Source organism: Metarhizium brunneum, chromosome 5 (genome assembly GCF_013426205.1).
Source record: "Metarhizium brunneum chromosome 5, complete sequence".
NCBI classification, from domain to species: Eukaryota; Fungi; Ascomycota; class Sordariomycetes; order Hypocreales; family Clavicipitaceae; genus Metarhizium; species Metarhizium brunneum.
Window position 1 is genome coordinate 2,442,147 of NC_089426.1, and position 16,144 is coordinate 2,458,290.

The 16,144-nt window shown below is 50.8% G+C and overlaps 2 protein-coding genes across 2 annotated transcripts; both read right to left on the reverse strand.

Annotated features, from left to right (window-relative positions):
* Positions 1 to 888: 888 nt before the first annotated feature.
* On the reverse strand, positions 889 to 1,933 carry GUB (Beta-glucanase; the record flags this gene model as incomplete). Its single annotated transcript, XM_014686804.1, has 2 exons — positions 889 to 1,569; positions 1,625 to 1,933. 2 exons carry the CDS (start codon positions 1,931 to 1,933, stop codon positions 889 to 891), a joined length of 990 nt encoding a protein of 329 aa, XP_014542290.1.
* A 1,798-nt stretch (positions 1,934 to 3,731) lies between these two features.
* G6M90_00g088260 (uncharacterized protein) lies at positions 3,732 to 8,590 on the reverse strand (the record flags this gene model as incomplete). Its single annotated transcript, XM_066131325.1, has 3 exons — positions 3,732 to 3,870; positions 3,960 to 6,096; positions 8,446 to 8,590. The coding sequence occupies 3 exons, from the start codon at positions 8,588 to 8,590 to the stop codon at positions 3,732 to 3,734; spliced, it is 2,421 nt and encodes an 806-aa protein (XP_065987406.1).
* Positions 8,591 to 16,144: the final 7,554 nt, after the last annotated feature.

Consider the following 16,144-nt stretch of genomic DNA (forward strand, 5'->3'; position numbering starts at 1 on the left):
TATGCCATTATGACCTTGTGCCCCAGTTTAAAGCCCCGAGGGCCCCAGGGTTCGTCGCGCCGTGCCGTTGCAAACCAGACCTGAAAGCACGAGGTACCTGGCTATCGCGCTCCGCACTACAATACACTGCAGTGCATTAGCGTGTACCTTCTTGGTGCTTGTAAGTAGTAGTACGCAGACTGTCGCCGAGCTCAATCCACATGTAGCCTCAAGTGCTAGAGCCTAGAGGTAGATGGTCAGGCCCAGTGGCTAGCTCGCCTGTCAGGAATGGTGGCAGACATAAAGAGCGGACAAGATGACATCAACGTTGGCAATTGGCTCTATGGCCGTATGGCATCGTCAAGGCCACGGGACTGCCGCTCCACGTTTCTTCTTCACGAGGCTTGTCAGCCACCAGCCGTCGCCCGCCGCCGGCCATCACCAGTATTTCGCTCCATTCCATCATGTCAACGGGTTGCTCAATGGCTTTGGGGCATCTTGTTGTTAGTGCTATGCCGGGCGATACTAGCCAAAGCTTGTCCTTTTGTGCGCAAACCAGAGCAAGGCTGGAGCGTGACATGCTCACTGCTTGCCGATCGGTAGTTGCCTCGCATCTAGTTACAATATGCATCGCTTCGTCGCCATCTCCGCCGCACCTCCTCGTCGTCAGATGACTTCAGCCATCATTTGATTATCGCGTCTTGGCCCGCCACCCACCCATACGTTGGAAGTCTACTGATTTTGGTCAGCGGCGTCACTCTACAATATCACCATCTCGTGTGTAAAAGAACACATGGTGTCAAGTTGGTACGGAGAGCCAAACCGGCATTGCGGCTCAAGTTTCATGCTGGGCGTCCAAAACAGAGCACGCCAATCCTCTCTTCGTATCTACAATGCTTGGCTCTTTGATCACTCCCACCACGCCTTCAGCCCAAATTCCAGCTCTGGTCCCATCATCACTAATGTGTATACAGCCATCATCGGGGCCAGCGCTGTCGTCAGCGACTTGGCCAGATGGGATCCGTAACCACCACTCTCTTCACCCGTCTCATGGTTGCCAGCCTTCGCATCGTTATGAGGGGAATGATCTACTTGGCCAGAGGTTGCTGGTGTCGTGTCAGATATAGCACATACTGTTCCCTTCTCACCATGACCTCTGCACGTATTGTGCCAGTCTCCACGTTTCTCGGCGTCTGAAGAGTTGAAATAGGCCTTCACCGACTTGACGACAATCGCAGCGTCAGATGATGGTGGCCCGCCTGACCACAACTGATTGCCGTTGCTCCAATGTTGTAATATGACGTGTCCACCACTTGACGGGACGTTCTCACCCTTCATATCGCCTAATCTTTCCCCGTCGGCGTAGAAATAGACGTGACCCGGCAAATAGTCGAAGCGATATTCATGGAAGCCTTTGGTCGGATCAAACTTTAAATTGGTCGTCTTAAACGTGCCCGTCTTGCTCGCGTCGTAGCCATCTTTTGCCGATAGGCTGGAGTGGATGACGAGATTCACGGGGAAGACCTTCTTCACTTCGTCAAACTGTCGCGAGAGAAACTCCATATCGATCTCTTGTGTGTCATTGAAATACTACAATACCTTAGCCCCGGTCTTTGCTCTTCAGATACTTCGAGCGCATACGTACCCAGAAAAACGCTGCACACGTACCACTGACATGCGAAAGCTTCATTGTTGCTCGGTATGACCCCCAGAACATGTCCCTTCGGCTCGTGTCCACCTCAGCAGCGGATATGGCATTCAAGGATGTGATTTGACTGCCAACCCGAAGAGCTATGCCCCTTGGCTCGTGTACATCGCCTTGTACGTCTTGCGGTTCCGGAAGAAGAAACACATTTTCTGGAAGAAATGTCTTGCCATATGTCCCTCTGCCAGCTATAGCAGAGACATTAAACTGTTGTTTGGTCCACTCAGAAGCTTGCGATAGGTCCTTCATTGATCCAAAGTCCGTTTCTAGCTTGTCCGTAAATAATATGGAACTGTTTTCAGGCTGCCGGTCAGTCATCAAATATCCGCAGGTACATATCGCGAGGGCGATACGGGGCACCATCAGTAGACTAAATGCCAAAGCCCAATGCATGACGGACATGGAAGTGCTGCGTGATATTTCCAGTTTTCCTGATGTCCTTTTATAAATGCTGGCCCGCTCAGTTCATGAATTCTTCTGTCAGTGCCTACACACAGGTCCTCGTATCGTATTCCGTCTCGTAATTGACAGGAATATATGATTGCAATGAGTACACAGGATTTGCTGTGCTTATGCGGACTCGGCGGGTCGAAAGCTCAGCGAGGGTGTCAGAAGATGTCGGCGTCAAAGAGAAATTAGGGATCAAATGGCAATCAGATGCTGCTTGTGAATTCAGAATCACACATCGTCGACTGAAAGATGGCGCACCATGGAAGGTCTTCCTACCTCCAGAGTGAACCTTTCATGTCTGCTACCTTACCTGGCAGGCAGGCACAACCCCCTCCCAGCTATTCTGATGTATGTATTCGGGTATCCTGCAGGCCTCGGAGACTTCGCCAGGCGGCAGGAGACGTCAACTGGTGACTTTAAGACTCCAAGACACCAGGTAGAGCCCGAGATGCAGCAACACTCAGTGCAAGCACTCCTATACTCCACGTTCTAATGTTACACCCAGAATATCCTCTACCCTTGCGTTTCCAAAATTCATGCATATGGGAGGATTCAAGTAGATGACAGAGAAGCGATTATTGATTGATTGTAATACGAAGTATCTATACACTAGCGAGCGGGCCTGCCTCCTCTCAAAACTATTCGGTTCACACACGTTGTAGCGGCGATCCGGCCCTGTAGGCCGATTGCCCCTGTCGTTCAACGTGATGCCTGTTCTGTGGTTGCGTGGCCAGCGGGCAAAAGAGCAGTGGCAAATAAAAATGAGCATAAACACGAAAGAAAAGAAAATAGATAAAGACCCAAGGAAACAACCAAATACCCCTCAAAGGGAAATGCAACAATCTGTATATCGAACAAGGTATCTGAGAAGCAAAATAATTAAGCAAACCCAAAAAAAAAAATACGATAGAGAAGGATAGAAGACACAAAGAACAAACGAAGAATGCAAACTGCTAAGAATGTAACGAGAATCGCCAAAAAAAAATACAAGGGCAAAATAAAGCAGAGTAGAGAATTAAAGCCAGTAGGTGTCGAGGCTAATCGAACTGACGATAGAAGCGAAAGACGGCATCGCCGTCATGGACCAGCCAATCGACTCGCCATTTGCAGTCTTCGACTAGTGTTGCCGCTGTAAAAATCCTATTTCATCCGCCGAGGCCCAGAAATAGCGCACCCTAATGTATCCGTCCGTATCTCATTCCCTACTTCACCACCTGAAGCAGATTATTGCCCAAATACCCCCTTCCATTAAGAAAAAGTAACGGCACACAACTGAAGTGGCCAAAGCAGCTTGACGGCCACTTGCTCTGTCTCAAGCGCCGTAAGAGATATCGAATCGACCCGCAAGGAAATTGTGACAAAGGAAATGCCAGATTCAATAAATACTCAGAACATGCTATACTCCTTTCCGAAACCGTCGCGCCGGACGACACCCAAGCAATCAAGGAAATCAAAAGTCGAGAAGCCAACTCAACTCGACTTGACAACGCGAACAAGATGACGACATAGCGCAACCAAGGTATTCGCCAAGGAAAGGGAGACCGAGAGGCGACTCCAATGACGCAAGGAAAAATTCGTTTCAATCGTTTCAGTATTATTAATACACGCTGTCCTCGTCTGCCCCCTGCGAGGTCATCGACGGGGTAGAGACATTTGAGGAAGCTTCGAGATCGTCGACATAGCCGACCAGTGCCTGGGAGTGCAGTTTGAAGGATTCGCCCATTAGACGAGTTATGCTATCGCAAATATGTCAGCAGTTCATTCTTTTTACAATCGTCATTATTTCTGCAGCGGGTGGCTCCAGAGTCAGAAAATTGAAACTTACCCCCAAACAACTACTTCGTCGAGCATGGAACCCCAGAGGCGGGTCACAATTGAGCTCATTTGCGACATGTAGCTTTCGTCGAGATCTTTAGCAAAGAGCTGTCGAACTTTGTTATACATGGCGAGTTCCTCCTGAGTTGCTGGCTCTTCGTCATGTTCCAGGCGATAGAGCCACAAGGATAGGATGATCATCAGATCCATGCCGCACAGTGGATGTTCGACACTCCAATTTGTCGGCGAAGTGCGAGCAACCCAGCGAACTCCTTGGACCACAGCAGTTTCAATGCAGACGTAACACTCTTCAATCACCTTGATCATCTCACTCGATCGCTTTACGCGATCGCGGGCGTGAGACATTGCAGCAGCCACTTCATATGGATCATGATAACGGAGAGCCTCTTGTACACTCTTCAAGTCGACCTCCAATCGCGCACGAGCATTGCGATACATTGCCTTGGCATTGAAGATTAGGGGATGGCCTTTGTGTGGTGCACTCAGCGGGACAGCAACCGTCTCTGGTTCGCACATATCCAACGATTTCTCCCAGGTTTCGAGGGCGAGGCGGAGTTTGTATTCCGTTACAACATCCTGAAGAGCCTCAGGGCTGCGCTTGTGATACCAAACTTCTAGGAACAAAGCATTGATCATCACGCGAGTTGCAAAGGCGCTGTATCGGAGAGTTTCGCCTTGAAAGAGGTTGTCATGGGCCTCCATAAATGTAACTGCAGTGGCGTTGTTAACGAGCTCTGACCACGCACCGTCCTCAGTGCCTTGCATATTCCACATAGCTTCCGTAGATGGTAGTTGAAGATCCTCGAATTCATTAAAGCTGATTGCCGGGGTATGGTTGTATGTCAAGGTTAGCAGGCCGAAAAAAATGTAGACGGCATAGTAAGTGCGACGGCAACCCTCATCCTCAATCCATTCTGCCCGGCTTGGCTTGGCGGAGTCCCGTGCTTCCTGGCGAAGTTTCAGCTCGTATCTATTGCCGGCAACCATGTTGGCCAGCAAACTCTTGATTGAGCAAGCCCACTCCAAGCCTTTGGGGTCCCCACTCCAGCTAGCAAAGATCATGTTGAGAAGCGAGCTCTGCATGGTCCAGAGAGGGCATTTCCGCGAACTGAAATTCTCCTTGTTTTGGAGAAATTGGTTGACGAGCACTTTGGAGCCAATGTGGAGCATGTACGCCTGGTCCTGGTCGAAAGCGTAAAGTGCGCCGATGCTGAGGACAGCCAGAAGCAACGGGGGTGACACCTGCGAAGGATTGAAAGATGCTGGATGGAGGAAAGGCAGATGGTGATGGAATAAACCAAAGTAAGTTGACAGATAGCGGTTCAAGGACCCCAATCCAGGCAGGCGAAACCCTTCAGGAATCGCGTGCTCACGATCATAGCTGCGAATGTTATCCAAAATGACGTTTCGTTGTTCGTCCCCTGCCACCTGTGGAGGGTGAAAGCCAGCATGAGCAGGATCAACGAGGGAAGGGCTTTGTGGAGTAGGCGTTCCGGCAATAGCGTCAGGGAGAGCCTGAATAATGGACTGCAGGGAGGGCACAAGGCCGCTACCATGTTGTCCAGCCATAGGAGGAAGCTGGTTTGCGCGAGGTTGAATGGTAGCGTTCGAGGTGAAGGATTGTTGCGATTCGAAGGACCCAGACGCGCTAGACGATATTGAATGAGTCTTGGGTTCGTTGACAGTCGGGGGGATGAAGCCATCCCACTGCATCTGAGGCAATGCAATAGCACCTGAGGGATATGTGACGGTAGATTCCATGATAGTTGATCCATGAGGTGAGTATGCCAAGGAAGCATTGTCTTCGTAGGTGCTATCGTCACCACGCATAGCAGCAGTAGCCTTGTGATGCAAATCGGCTACAAGCATGGCAGCAGCTTCTACGTCAAAAAGGCTATCATTGCCCACTTCCATCTGCTCCAAGGTTGACGTGTCCAGAGCCAACTGGGTCTTGGATGGACCGCCAATTGCGCGCGTCTTGGGGCCGCCTGCACGGCGTTTGCCATCGCTGTGTAGAGGGACACCTCCATCCTTTGCGTGCACAGTTCGATCATGCCTGAGAAGTAGATCGCGTCTGACAAACGTACTTCTACATTTCATGCATTTGAAAGGTCTCTCTTTGGTATCTGCACGATGTCAGCTGAGTTTGAATATTTGACTATCCATAATAAGACAAGGGAGAGATGACGAGGCAAGCAAACGGAAAGAAAGAGGACGGGAGAAAAACATGTACAAACAGCGTGCTTGGCGGAACCACAGAAGCACGTTTAAAAATTGAGACCGATGACAACCAAGAAAATACAACTAAATCCTCCGGAATATAACGAAGGGGGGGGCGATATCGCGGCAACGGCTGAATTGGCTTGGGTACCTACGTGAACGTTCGTGTCTACTCCGGTGCTCACTTCTACTGAAGGCTCTGTTACAGAACTGGCACTTGTATTTGCGTTCTGGCGCGAGAGATGCCTTCCGCGAGGAAGGTGTCGAGGCCGCTTGTGGCGGGAGGACTGCGACGCTGGCGCCGGGCATCTTGATGACCAAATCGTGTGATCTGTGTTTGACAGTACGAAGTAATGGTGGCAGAAACGGCGACGGTGGTTGCTCTCTCTAGTCACGATTCGGGCCAAAACTTGAAGGGTAGATGCTGGCAGCACGATGGTTGAATATCGTCTGATCAAGACTCTCGCTTTCGCTCTCGACTCCTAGCTCCTCGCTCGCACGCGCTCCCGTGGGATTTAAAGTGTGACAGCGGTGGATTCGATCGTGAAGTTGGTCATTGGTGATGATGGTATTCTGGTCATGGAAAGGCTGTGAGGGGTTCTAGAATTAGGAAGAAAAGGAGGCTCTATATGGCCTCGAAGGGTCAGCTCCTAACAAACGGGATGCTGACGATGGTGATTCCAAGCGACGAGATGGCGAGATGGGTGGGATGGATGGGATGGAACGGAGAGGGGAGAGGCGAGAGGAGAGGCCAGAGATCTAGTAGTCGACAAGAACAGAGAGGGGGGAGGGGAGAGAGCCTGGGGGACCACAGGACAGCAGCGGCACAGGGGGGTTGGATTAAGAGGAAAGGGGGGGCGCGCGCAATAGACAGAGTGAACGAAAAGTGGGAGGAGAGGGAGGAAAGGAGGGGATGGAGGGGTTGGGTGGCTGAGGAGCACTCGGGAGCTTGAAGCTACTTAGTACTACGGAGTATTACTTTTCAGCAACGGCCTGGCATGGGCAGACCGTGACACCTGGACTCTCACCTGCTCGAGAAGCCGAATGGCCCAGGGCATGCTGGATCGCGGTATGTGGCCGTGTCAAGGACAGCGTGGTTCGTTGTGCGTGGCTCGTGCCAGCGCAGCAATAGACAAGACAGGTGGACAATGCCGCGACGCGTGAGGTGGGCCATGGACCAGATGGCGTGTCATGGGAGAGAAGGGTGTGGGCGCAAGAGACCAGGGGTGGAGTTTCGAGCCCGGCGCTGGCGTTGAAGCAGCCCGGCTGGTCAACTGGTGTTCTAAAGCTGCCTGGCTTGCTGCGCTGGTTGAAGTCGATGGTGCTAGACTTGGCTAACTGGGCGTTGCTCCTGTCATCCTTCCATGCGTTTGCTTGCAAGCAGGGAGCGGGCTCTACGGAGCACCATTGAGAGTGACGAGCGGGGCTTTTTAGCGGAAAGTTGAGGGGCCTAGCGTCCAGTCGTAGCGGGGCTACTTGGCCCCTCTCCCAGGTACCAGACCGTTGCCAACTAAGCCCGCTGAGCCCGCTGTTACTATTTTCCTCGCGCACCTGCAGGCACATCGAAGTTTACCAAGCTGGTGCGAAAGTTTTTACCAGTACTCGTACGGAGTACATCTAGGTACATACTTCCTGTCAAGCTCCCCCGGCCGCCCTCGCGGAATGCTCAGGTACGTGGGGGGTACATACACAATACTTATCTTTATTTAACATTTGTATGCCAGACCCAAGTAGCCACTCCGCCCACTTGATCACACCAGTTGGCTGCCGTTTTGCCTTGGCAGCACCCGTCGACCAGTGTCACGTTCAGGCGTTGTCAAGGACACCCGAGGAACATACAGCAATGGAAGGAGTAATAGTCCGTAACCCCGTCTCAAGAAAATTTTGTCAGGAGAGAGAGCAGATGGCACTTGAGCCCCCAAGCAAGCTCACACACCTCCTCCATCGCCGTTAAAGCGGCACCGATCGACCAATTGCTTAGTACATTTTCCTCGGCGCACGGGGCAACGGTAGCGGGCGTTCCGCTTACGACTGAGCTCCAATCTTAGTACTGGACAGTCATTACTGTAACTTGTGTCCGCACAGAGATTTTCATATGAAGAGTACTCCGTATAAACATGCCTACCTAAGCGTGCTCTTGCAGGATGTTTATATCAAGAAACGGCTCATTAGTATAGGCTGATGGCTACGGACTCGACACAGTGTTCCGCACGTAAAGCATGTCTGTAATATGTTGGTAATCGGCGTCAGTTGACTCTTTCCAGCCTTGGGTATCCAGTCCGCATATGTGCAATAACCACTGGCGTACATCAGTTCGACATTGGGCAGAGGTGTCTGGTAGCCGATGAGCCTCAGGCTCTTTGCTAGTGGCGAAATCTGGGTGTGGCTGCCTTCCGCCATTCTGTCATCCTCGGCTGCACCAACGCCATCGGCAAGCTGAGGGCGGTGGCACTGGTTAGTCACCCTGCTGCGTCCCTGATTTTGGAAAATAAATAGAATAGGAATACTCCGTGAGGGGAGGGGAGACAAAACAGGGTCATCAGGGGCGCAAAGAGTACTATATATTATTTATTACCTTGCCGGCGTCGAATGCAGTTCCTGCTGGGAATCTGTATTCCGAATTCTATGTAGTATCGACTAAGCAGGTACGCAAATACAGCGGACTAAATATGCTGACTACACAGTATCTCAAATGTGTCAGATACATAAATAGATGTGATCATTCTCCAACTCGGTCAAGGATCACCACCTCTCGACGTGAATTGCTACTAGGCAGGCTCACTCTTTTCGCTAGATGCGCTTATCCCCTACTATTTACTGTATTTAAACTCTGCCCATAGAGTGAAATATACTAATATATTACAAGAATGCCACTCACCTCTCGACGGTCCAAATTCCACAAACATACCCAAATCACATTAATAGACGACATGTCAATTTATCCAGTTGATTGCTCGGGGTTCATGCTGACGTAATGTCTAGGAAGCTCAATTTGTAACATACACATCCACGCGCATGACTTGTTGGATCATTTGCTTCATTCGGCACGTTCCATGACATCTGTCGTCTTCTTGTCTTATTTTCAGGTGCCGGTGAATTGAAGAAGAGTCGGTCAATGTCACCTGCATGGTATCCATTCAGCATGCAAGGGGTCAGGTTGTATGTATATTCGTACGGACAACATCACAGGAAGGCGGTGATGCCAAATGAGTGAAGTTCAGTTCAATGTTGGGAAAGGGGAGCGCGTAGGCACTATCACGACTGGTCTTTTTTTTTTTGGTAGACTAAAAAATCTCCAAAATCACCCGACATCAATTGGCATAGGCCTGGTATTACAGTCAGTTAGTGGACGGACCATGGGCGCTTCGGTAACGGGCAAGGGATAGCTAAAGCTTTGATTACACCGCCCTCCCAACTTCAGTACGTACCAGACTCTTCAATGGTTTGCCTCGTACCGAACCATGCACCGGGGAACATTGACATGGAGCAGTGGATGGCTCACTACCGGGTTTATGGCAAGGAACATTGAAAACCGTTGACACTACTCCGTACTACGAACTAGTATCCTTTCCTACATAAGTACATATGTTCAACCAAGCTCGACGTGCACGTCAACTGGCATTTTCAACATTGGCGCCATGTACTCCACTGGGCTGGCGAAGATGCGCTTGGCACCTCGTCTAGGTGTTGAATGAAGGCAACTTCAAGGAGACAGACCTCGCAGACTCCATTTTGCAGTCGTTTGATTCTAACTTGATGAGTCAAAGGTCGAAGGCTGCGGCAGTGGCGCAGGGTGCTGGTACTAAGACCAACCTTGAACATTGAAGGCAATCGATTCATGACAAGGGCAAAAGTATGGTACTGGATCAGAACACGAGGACTCCCCGACGCGGTCTTTTTCAGAGGAAAATTGGAAATTGGAAACCAGCCGAGTCCACGCGTCAATTGGCAAGACCTTTTTTTTTTTTTTTTTTTTTTTTTTGTCCTGTTAGCTATTGTGAGACCTCCCCGGTCATTGAACCTTGCACGCGTTTCTTGCAGGGCCATGCAACCTGCTTCCAAGGCACCGGTGCCAGGCTAAACCACCGGTCGACGCCTGAGCTGAGAATCCCAGCAAGACGCGGTGCGAGGCCCACAGAGGTCTCAATTGCCCCCCGTGCCCCCCAGACGGGTGCCCTCCCGCCCAACCCACCCGGCCGCCGCCCCATCACCAGACCAAACATTGAAATGCCAGCATCAATCAATGCATTGACATGTCCGGTGGTTCGGTGCGCAGGCATCCGCACTGTACCAGTGGTGTGTGTCTGCAAGTCTAGGGCCGTTTTTATGCGCCCATCGGCACTGCTCGCTGCTTGATTGGCCTGGCTGGCCGTACGCGAAGGACCCCCCCTACTTGGGACAGGCAATCTCTCTCGAGTCAGAGATTGGGCCTAATTTCACTGGATTCCTGTGCCGTGATCCCTATTTTCCCCTTCCACGATAAAGTACTTTTTTAGTGAGATTGCTCTCGGTGGGTGCCCACACCAACACTGGCTCGAGTCAACTCCATGTCGAGTGTTTTGACGGTCAGTCCGGCATTCCCGGCGTCGCCCTGTGTTGAGCCTGGCCCGTCAGCTAACCAGACAGACAGTCTGTAGATGTACGGAGCAGTGCTTGGACATGTATGCATTCAACTACGGAGCAGCCTACCGCCTTGACTTCAGCGCCAGGCCCCTCATTGTCTCCTGGGGCAATTTCAGCACAGCCGTACCCGAACTCTACGAAAAAGCAAGCAAGGTTGACGGCTCATCGGGTCACCACGTAACGATGGCGCCTCCCGCCCCCGATCCGTGCCGCGCGAGTCAATGGACCACACAGCACGAGCTCCTCTGTCCACTCGACTGCCATGACACGACCACAATAATACAACCTACCCGTTGGCAAGTGGTTAGTCCACTTGGTCGCTGACGGGTACCTAATAATAGGCCCTTAAGATACCGGCTGCCCCGATTGACATTGTTACCATGTCTGGGAGGGCACAGTGTTATACTTGACAGTACATACAATACCAGTACTAGTAGTACTATATACAAGGGTGTCGACCACTCCCTACCAGGCACGACACGCGATTCCCAGGCGCTAAATGCCCCTGCGGCGTGCCTGCGCCGAGCAACGCCCTGGTCATTCATCACTTCCCTTCCAATTGACGAGGAAGTACTCCGTACTAGTACGACTAGTGTGTAGTACTGCAGGACTGCAGTTCGGATCGCCGAACACTCCATTCCGATAAGGATGAACCTCAGAAACACTACGCCGTAGATCGGTATTATTTGATCCTTAGATCGTTACCCGATAATTTGGGCCCGAGCATGGCGTGGATTTGGCGGGTTCGGTGAAAGCAGACACTGTCTGGTGCAACGCTCAGTTTTGTCTTGTTTCTTGCCATTGCGAAGGGCGCAACACCCCTCTTTCATTCATAAATGATTGTGATGTGCTGAAAAGCAAGCACTCTCCTCTGCTTTCTCGTCAGAGACATGGATGACATCTGTAATTCGTTGGGTATTTTCTTTTTCATTGTTGTGTGCATCATGCACGTGTCATTTTTTCGATAGTGTTTAGGACGGTATGCACAGTTGACTGCCTACCTAGGTAGGCAAATACGTATGCACCATGTACGTATTTGAGCAGGAATAAGGAATTCGTTCAGGTCCGCCTGTTTCACGCGAAGACAAGAGGAACTTTCACAGCGAACCTATTAGACGTCCCCAATTTCATCAGGTCAAAGAGACGGCTGTGTTTCGTCCAAGCGGCTTACGAGGTAACTATTTCTCCCTTCAACCAGGGCCCCTTTTCGTCACCTATTATGTCGTCTTTGCGGGACCACGCTCCTGACTGACAGTTTTCCTTCGTCTCCTTTCCGCCATTCTTATAACCTCTCCATCCTCCTGTTCCTTCCATGGTTCGTTGGAGTGTCGGCCAGCAACACAAAAAAAAAGTCTTACTCGTCGGCCTAGAGAGGGACCAGGGTGGTCTGGTGAATACATGCTCTATTTATTTACCGCAAGTTTCCAAATAGCGGTCGCTATCGGATAAGACCGCCATCTCCCCCTTCCTTCCTTGCTTCACTGGGCATTGGCCGATGCATTACTCCATACCGAGTGCTCCGTATGCTATCAAGGCATGGATTCCTCATTCTTGCGCCGGGCGTCAGGCAGCTCTACGGAGTGCTAGTCCAGCAATATAGATTATGGCGGCCAGATTTCGTGTGCTTCGTGGTGTGATTGCGCTCGCTTCGAGGTGATCGGACAATCGTGAGAGCAATTGGCTGTCCATTTTCTGTACCGGCGTGATAGATGGCTCGGCAAAGTCATCATTGCACGAGCTTGCAACGACGACAATTGAGGACACCATGGCTCCATGCGCAGCCTTGTCATCCTGTAGAGAGCGGGTCCGCGGCACGCTTCCGGCCCCAGAAATGGCCACCGGTCTGGGATGGGACCCACGTGGTCTCACCATGGGGACGGTTGTCAGAGCAGGAGCTATGGCCCACCTCCTTTTAACGCTTTTCGCCCACCCTAGAGCTCTGGTTGAGTTCGTACTTCAACACGGAGTATTGGTACTGCATACTGTTCGCGAGCTGCTGACCAGGAGGTTGTGTCTCGACTGAATAATCTGATAGTATATGTATTGCAATGTAGTATTCCGGTGCTTACTGGTGTTGTCCTCCTCGCCCCCCTGGCTTCGTCTGTTATGCATCAGCTTGCCATGGGTCCTTTGCCCTTTTCCCTTCGATCCCCTCTGTTGTGTTAAGGCTCCAGTGGGGTGACGGGCTCCACAACACCCCTGTAGGAAGCTAGCAACCTCGGATGACTTTAACAGCACCCTAAATTTTGGTATATTATTAAGTAGTTATTTGTATTAAGCCTGTGAAAGTAACATTTACTATCACCTAATTTACTAGTAAATACATGTACCCCTTAAGTCTGGCTTCTCATTGGATACACATCCCTACAAATACCTTCCTGGAGCCTTAACACAACAGAGGGGATGAGCCAGACTTTGCTTTATGGACCGAGTGCGTATTGTAAGTTGGCACGATAGCGCATCCACCATGCATACTCCGCAGCATAGATGTGGATTGGCTGCGGCCCTGCAAGCGATTGATTGCTGCAGAGTACCTGTCAATCGGTCAACGTCCAAATCAAGTCGTTACGGTGAGCGTATGCGAGAAACGCGGTAGGTGGCGAGCATTAGACACATACAATACGGAGTAGCTCGAGGGCAAGTCCAGATGTTACATTCAGTCTCCCCTCGGCACTGCCCTAAGCTCGCGATGCGACAGCAGATGACAAATGTCAACTGGTCGTTCCCAAGACAGGGGTCAAAGAGGCATGGCAGCAAAGTGCGGGTGAGTGTTCCCATTGTGCTCCCTCTCTCTTGACGTCGAGTACTCCGTAGCTCTCACACCTCGGGAATGCTCTGGCTAAATCGCAATGCAAAGTTATCATGGTGATGTACTGATGTACCTACGACTTCGATGGCCATTTTTTATCACAATGTATATCTAACTCCTAGATCATAAATTCCCTGCACCGAACATGAGCATGTATCCCATATATTTTCGCCCGTTTACTGCCTGGAATTCCAATTGTCGAAATATTCACGCCAGGGGTGTTTCACCGCCCGCCAATATCAAACGGTTATTTTCCTATGTCAAGTACATAAGCACATCACTGGCGTCACGCATCAATACACCTCAGCTGCGAGAATAATCAACCACCCAGGTTACTAACCACCTACCCTAGATAGGCAGGAAGGAGCTATACCGAGAGCTTTTTTTCTCCAAGGTTAATGTTGGCGCTAGAACCCGAGTTACATGTGCGAATATGCACATGCAGCTACCCTGTAACTATGATTGTTGTCTCGTTTACCGTGCCACACCAATGGCCCTACCGAGTGCGGAAGTGTTTGGACGCAGGGCACCATCATGCCTGTCTTTCTCGAGCGAACATGTTGCGAGCATGCACAACTGGATGACAGACTCGAGTCGTCGTCCTATTGTATATATCTACCAGGTACTCCGTACATGCCTGCGCCTATTTTTCTCGCCCCCAAGACGTTTAGATATAGCGTAAATTTGTATCAGGCCCGATGCCAGCGTGAACCTTGCCATGGGTGTAAAGCAAAGCTTCTGCTGCTGGTCAATTCGAGCCTCAAAGCTGTTCGATTTGAATTATTTCCCAGAGCTTCTTTTCCATTTTCTCCTCCGGGGGCCCTGCCGGCGGCTCTTTCTCGCGAAGTTGCTAGTGGTGTTGAGGGGCTTACAGCCAGCCTTCAACACCAAAATAGCAGGATCGCGATGATCCATAAAGTTACGCACCGGAGCTAGAATTCCAGCAAATAATAATACTTCCAGGCCTTTTAGTCAAATTATCAGTTGAGTGTAAACGATATAAGGCCCGTGAATGTGATGGCACAGCACTCAGAGACTCTCATTAGAGAAGTAAAGCTGGAAGGTATATTTTATCCCTTTCCTCGGACTTCAGCATTCAATTGTCAATACTCTTTGCTCGATTATTAGTATACGTACAATGTGAAAAGCATAGACCTACGTGTATGTATGCACTAGGCGGCCGCTTAATAAGCCGTACAACCCAAAACACTAGAGCCAGAGTCGCGTGCTGACATTACGGAAACTCTAACAGAATTAAGGGTGGTGATGCGACGGCCCCATTCATAAACCAGAGCGAGTATGGAGCAACTTCTGGTATTTGCTATTATAACACAAGATATTAGGTAACCCCAGTACCAGTTATTGCAGGGTGGGATTTCTGTTGTGCAAGGTTCACATCTGCTCCTCCAATAACTGCAGCCAGATCACTTCCAGGAACTTACATCGCGAAATGCCCGACAGCGTCAAGAGTACACATGCAGAGTAGAAGCCATCAACAAAAAGCGCGCAGACCCAATCGCCACGTTAGACCACGCTGGAGGATTGATTATCCGGTTAACCAGTCCAAGAACCAGGCGCACTTGAGCACAGACTGGCCCACGGGTTGACTACCTAGACCCAGCATGTGCTTCGAGATCTGTCGAGGGCCCAACGACTTGTCATGGTTCTCTACTCATATCCGGGAAGAAGGGGTTGACGCGCTGAGGCTATTTGTGACGGCCAGTGGCCTTGTTGTTGGGGGCACTCCGTACATATTCTGTAGTCGTGGTCATAAAGCGACATTCCGACTCCCTCAACGGATAACTACTCCGAACTGTCAAGTATACTATTGTATCAGAAGCTCGCTCGAGATCAAGCAAGGGTGAAGGGCCTTCCTTTCCTCACTTGCCCTTGCTGTGGTCTTCCGAGCCCCTGGTGCAGAAAGGGGCCTGGGGTCCAGGGCCGGGGTCTCTAGCGCAGTGTGGGCTCAAAATGTCCGGATGCCATCAAGTCGGCTTCCGGCTGTGAAGGGAGACTTTTTCTAATATGCCTTGAGGCGAGGGACAGTCAGTCGCCTGCCCGCTTCCTCACTGTCACGTCAGGTTAACTTGGGAGCCCGAGAGCTCTAATGTTACCAATTGACGGGACAGTGTGCGCAATGACCCCTTCAAATAGTACTACTACGGAATGCGTGTCTCCCGGACTACCAAGTACCGAGATACCTTTGGCGACACCAGGCCCAAGTATCCAGATACGTGGCGCATGGAGCGCGAGGCACTAGCGCTTGGAGTACCGACTATCAGCCCTCTTAGTCAACGGTACTTACGTTCAAGTTACTCGACAAACTTGGGTCAACCGCAGCTTGCGACACGGCCACGCGGTGGACTCGAGTCGTCGCTCACTTTGTCACATCTAGCCATGTTATTGAACCATGCTCTCAAAGTCCGTGTCCGGACTCAGCTGGTCAACTGGTGCCATGCGTGCCTCAAGCTGCGTGGTAAATAACAGCGCAAGATGCTTGGCACTGGGAGCATTCAATGTTT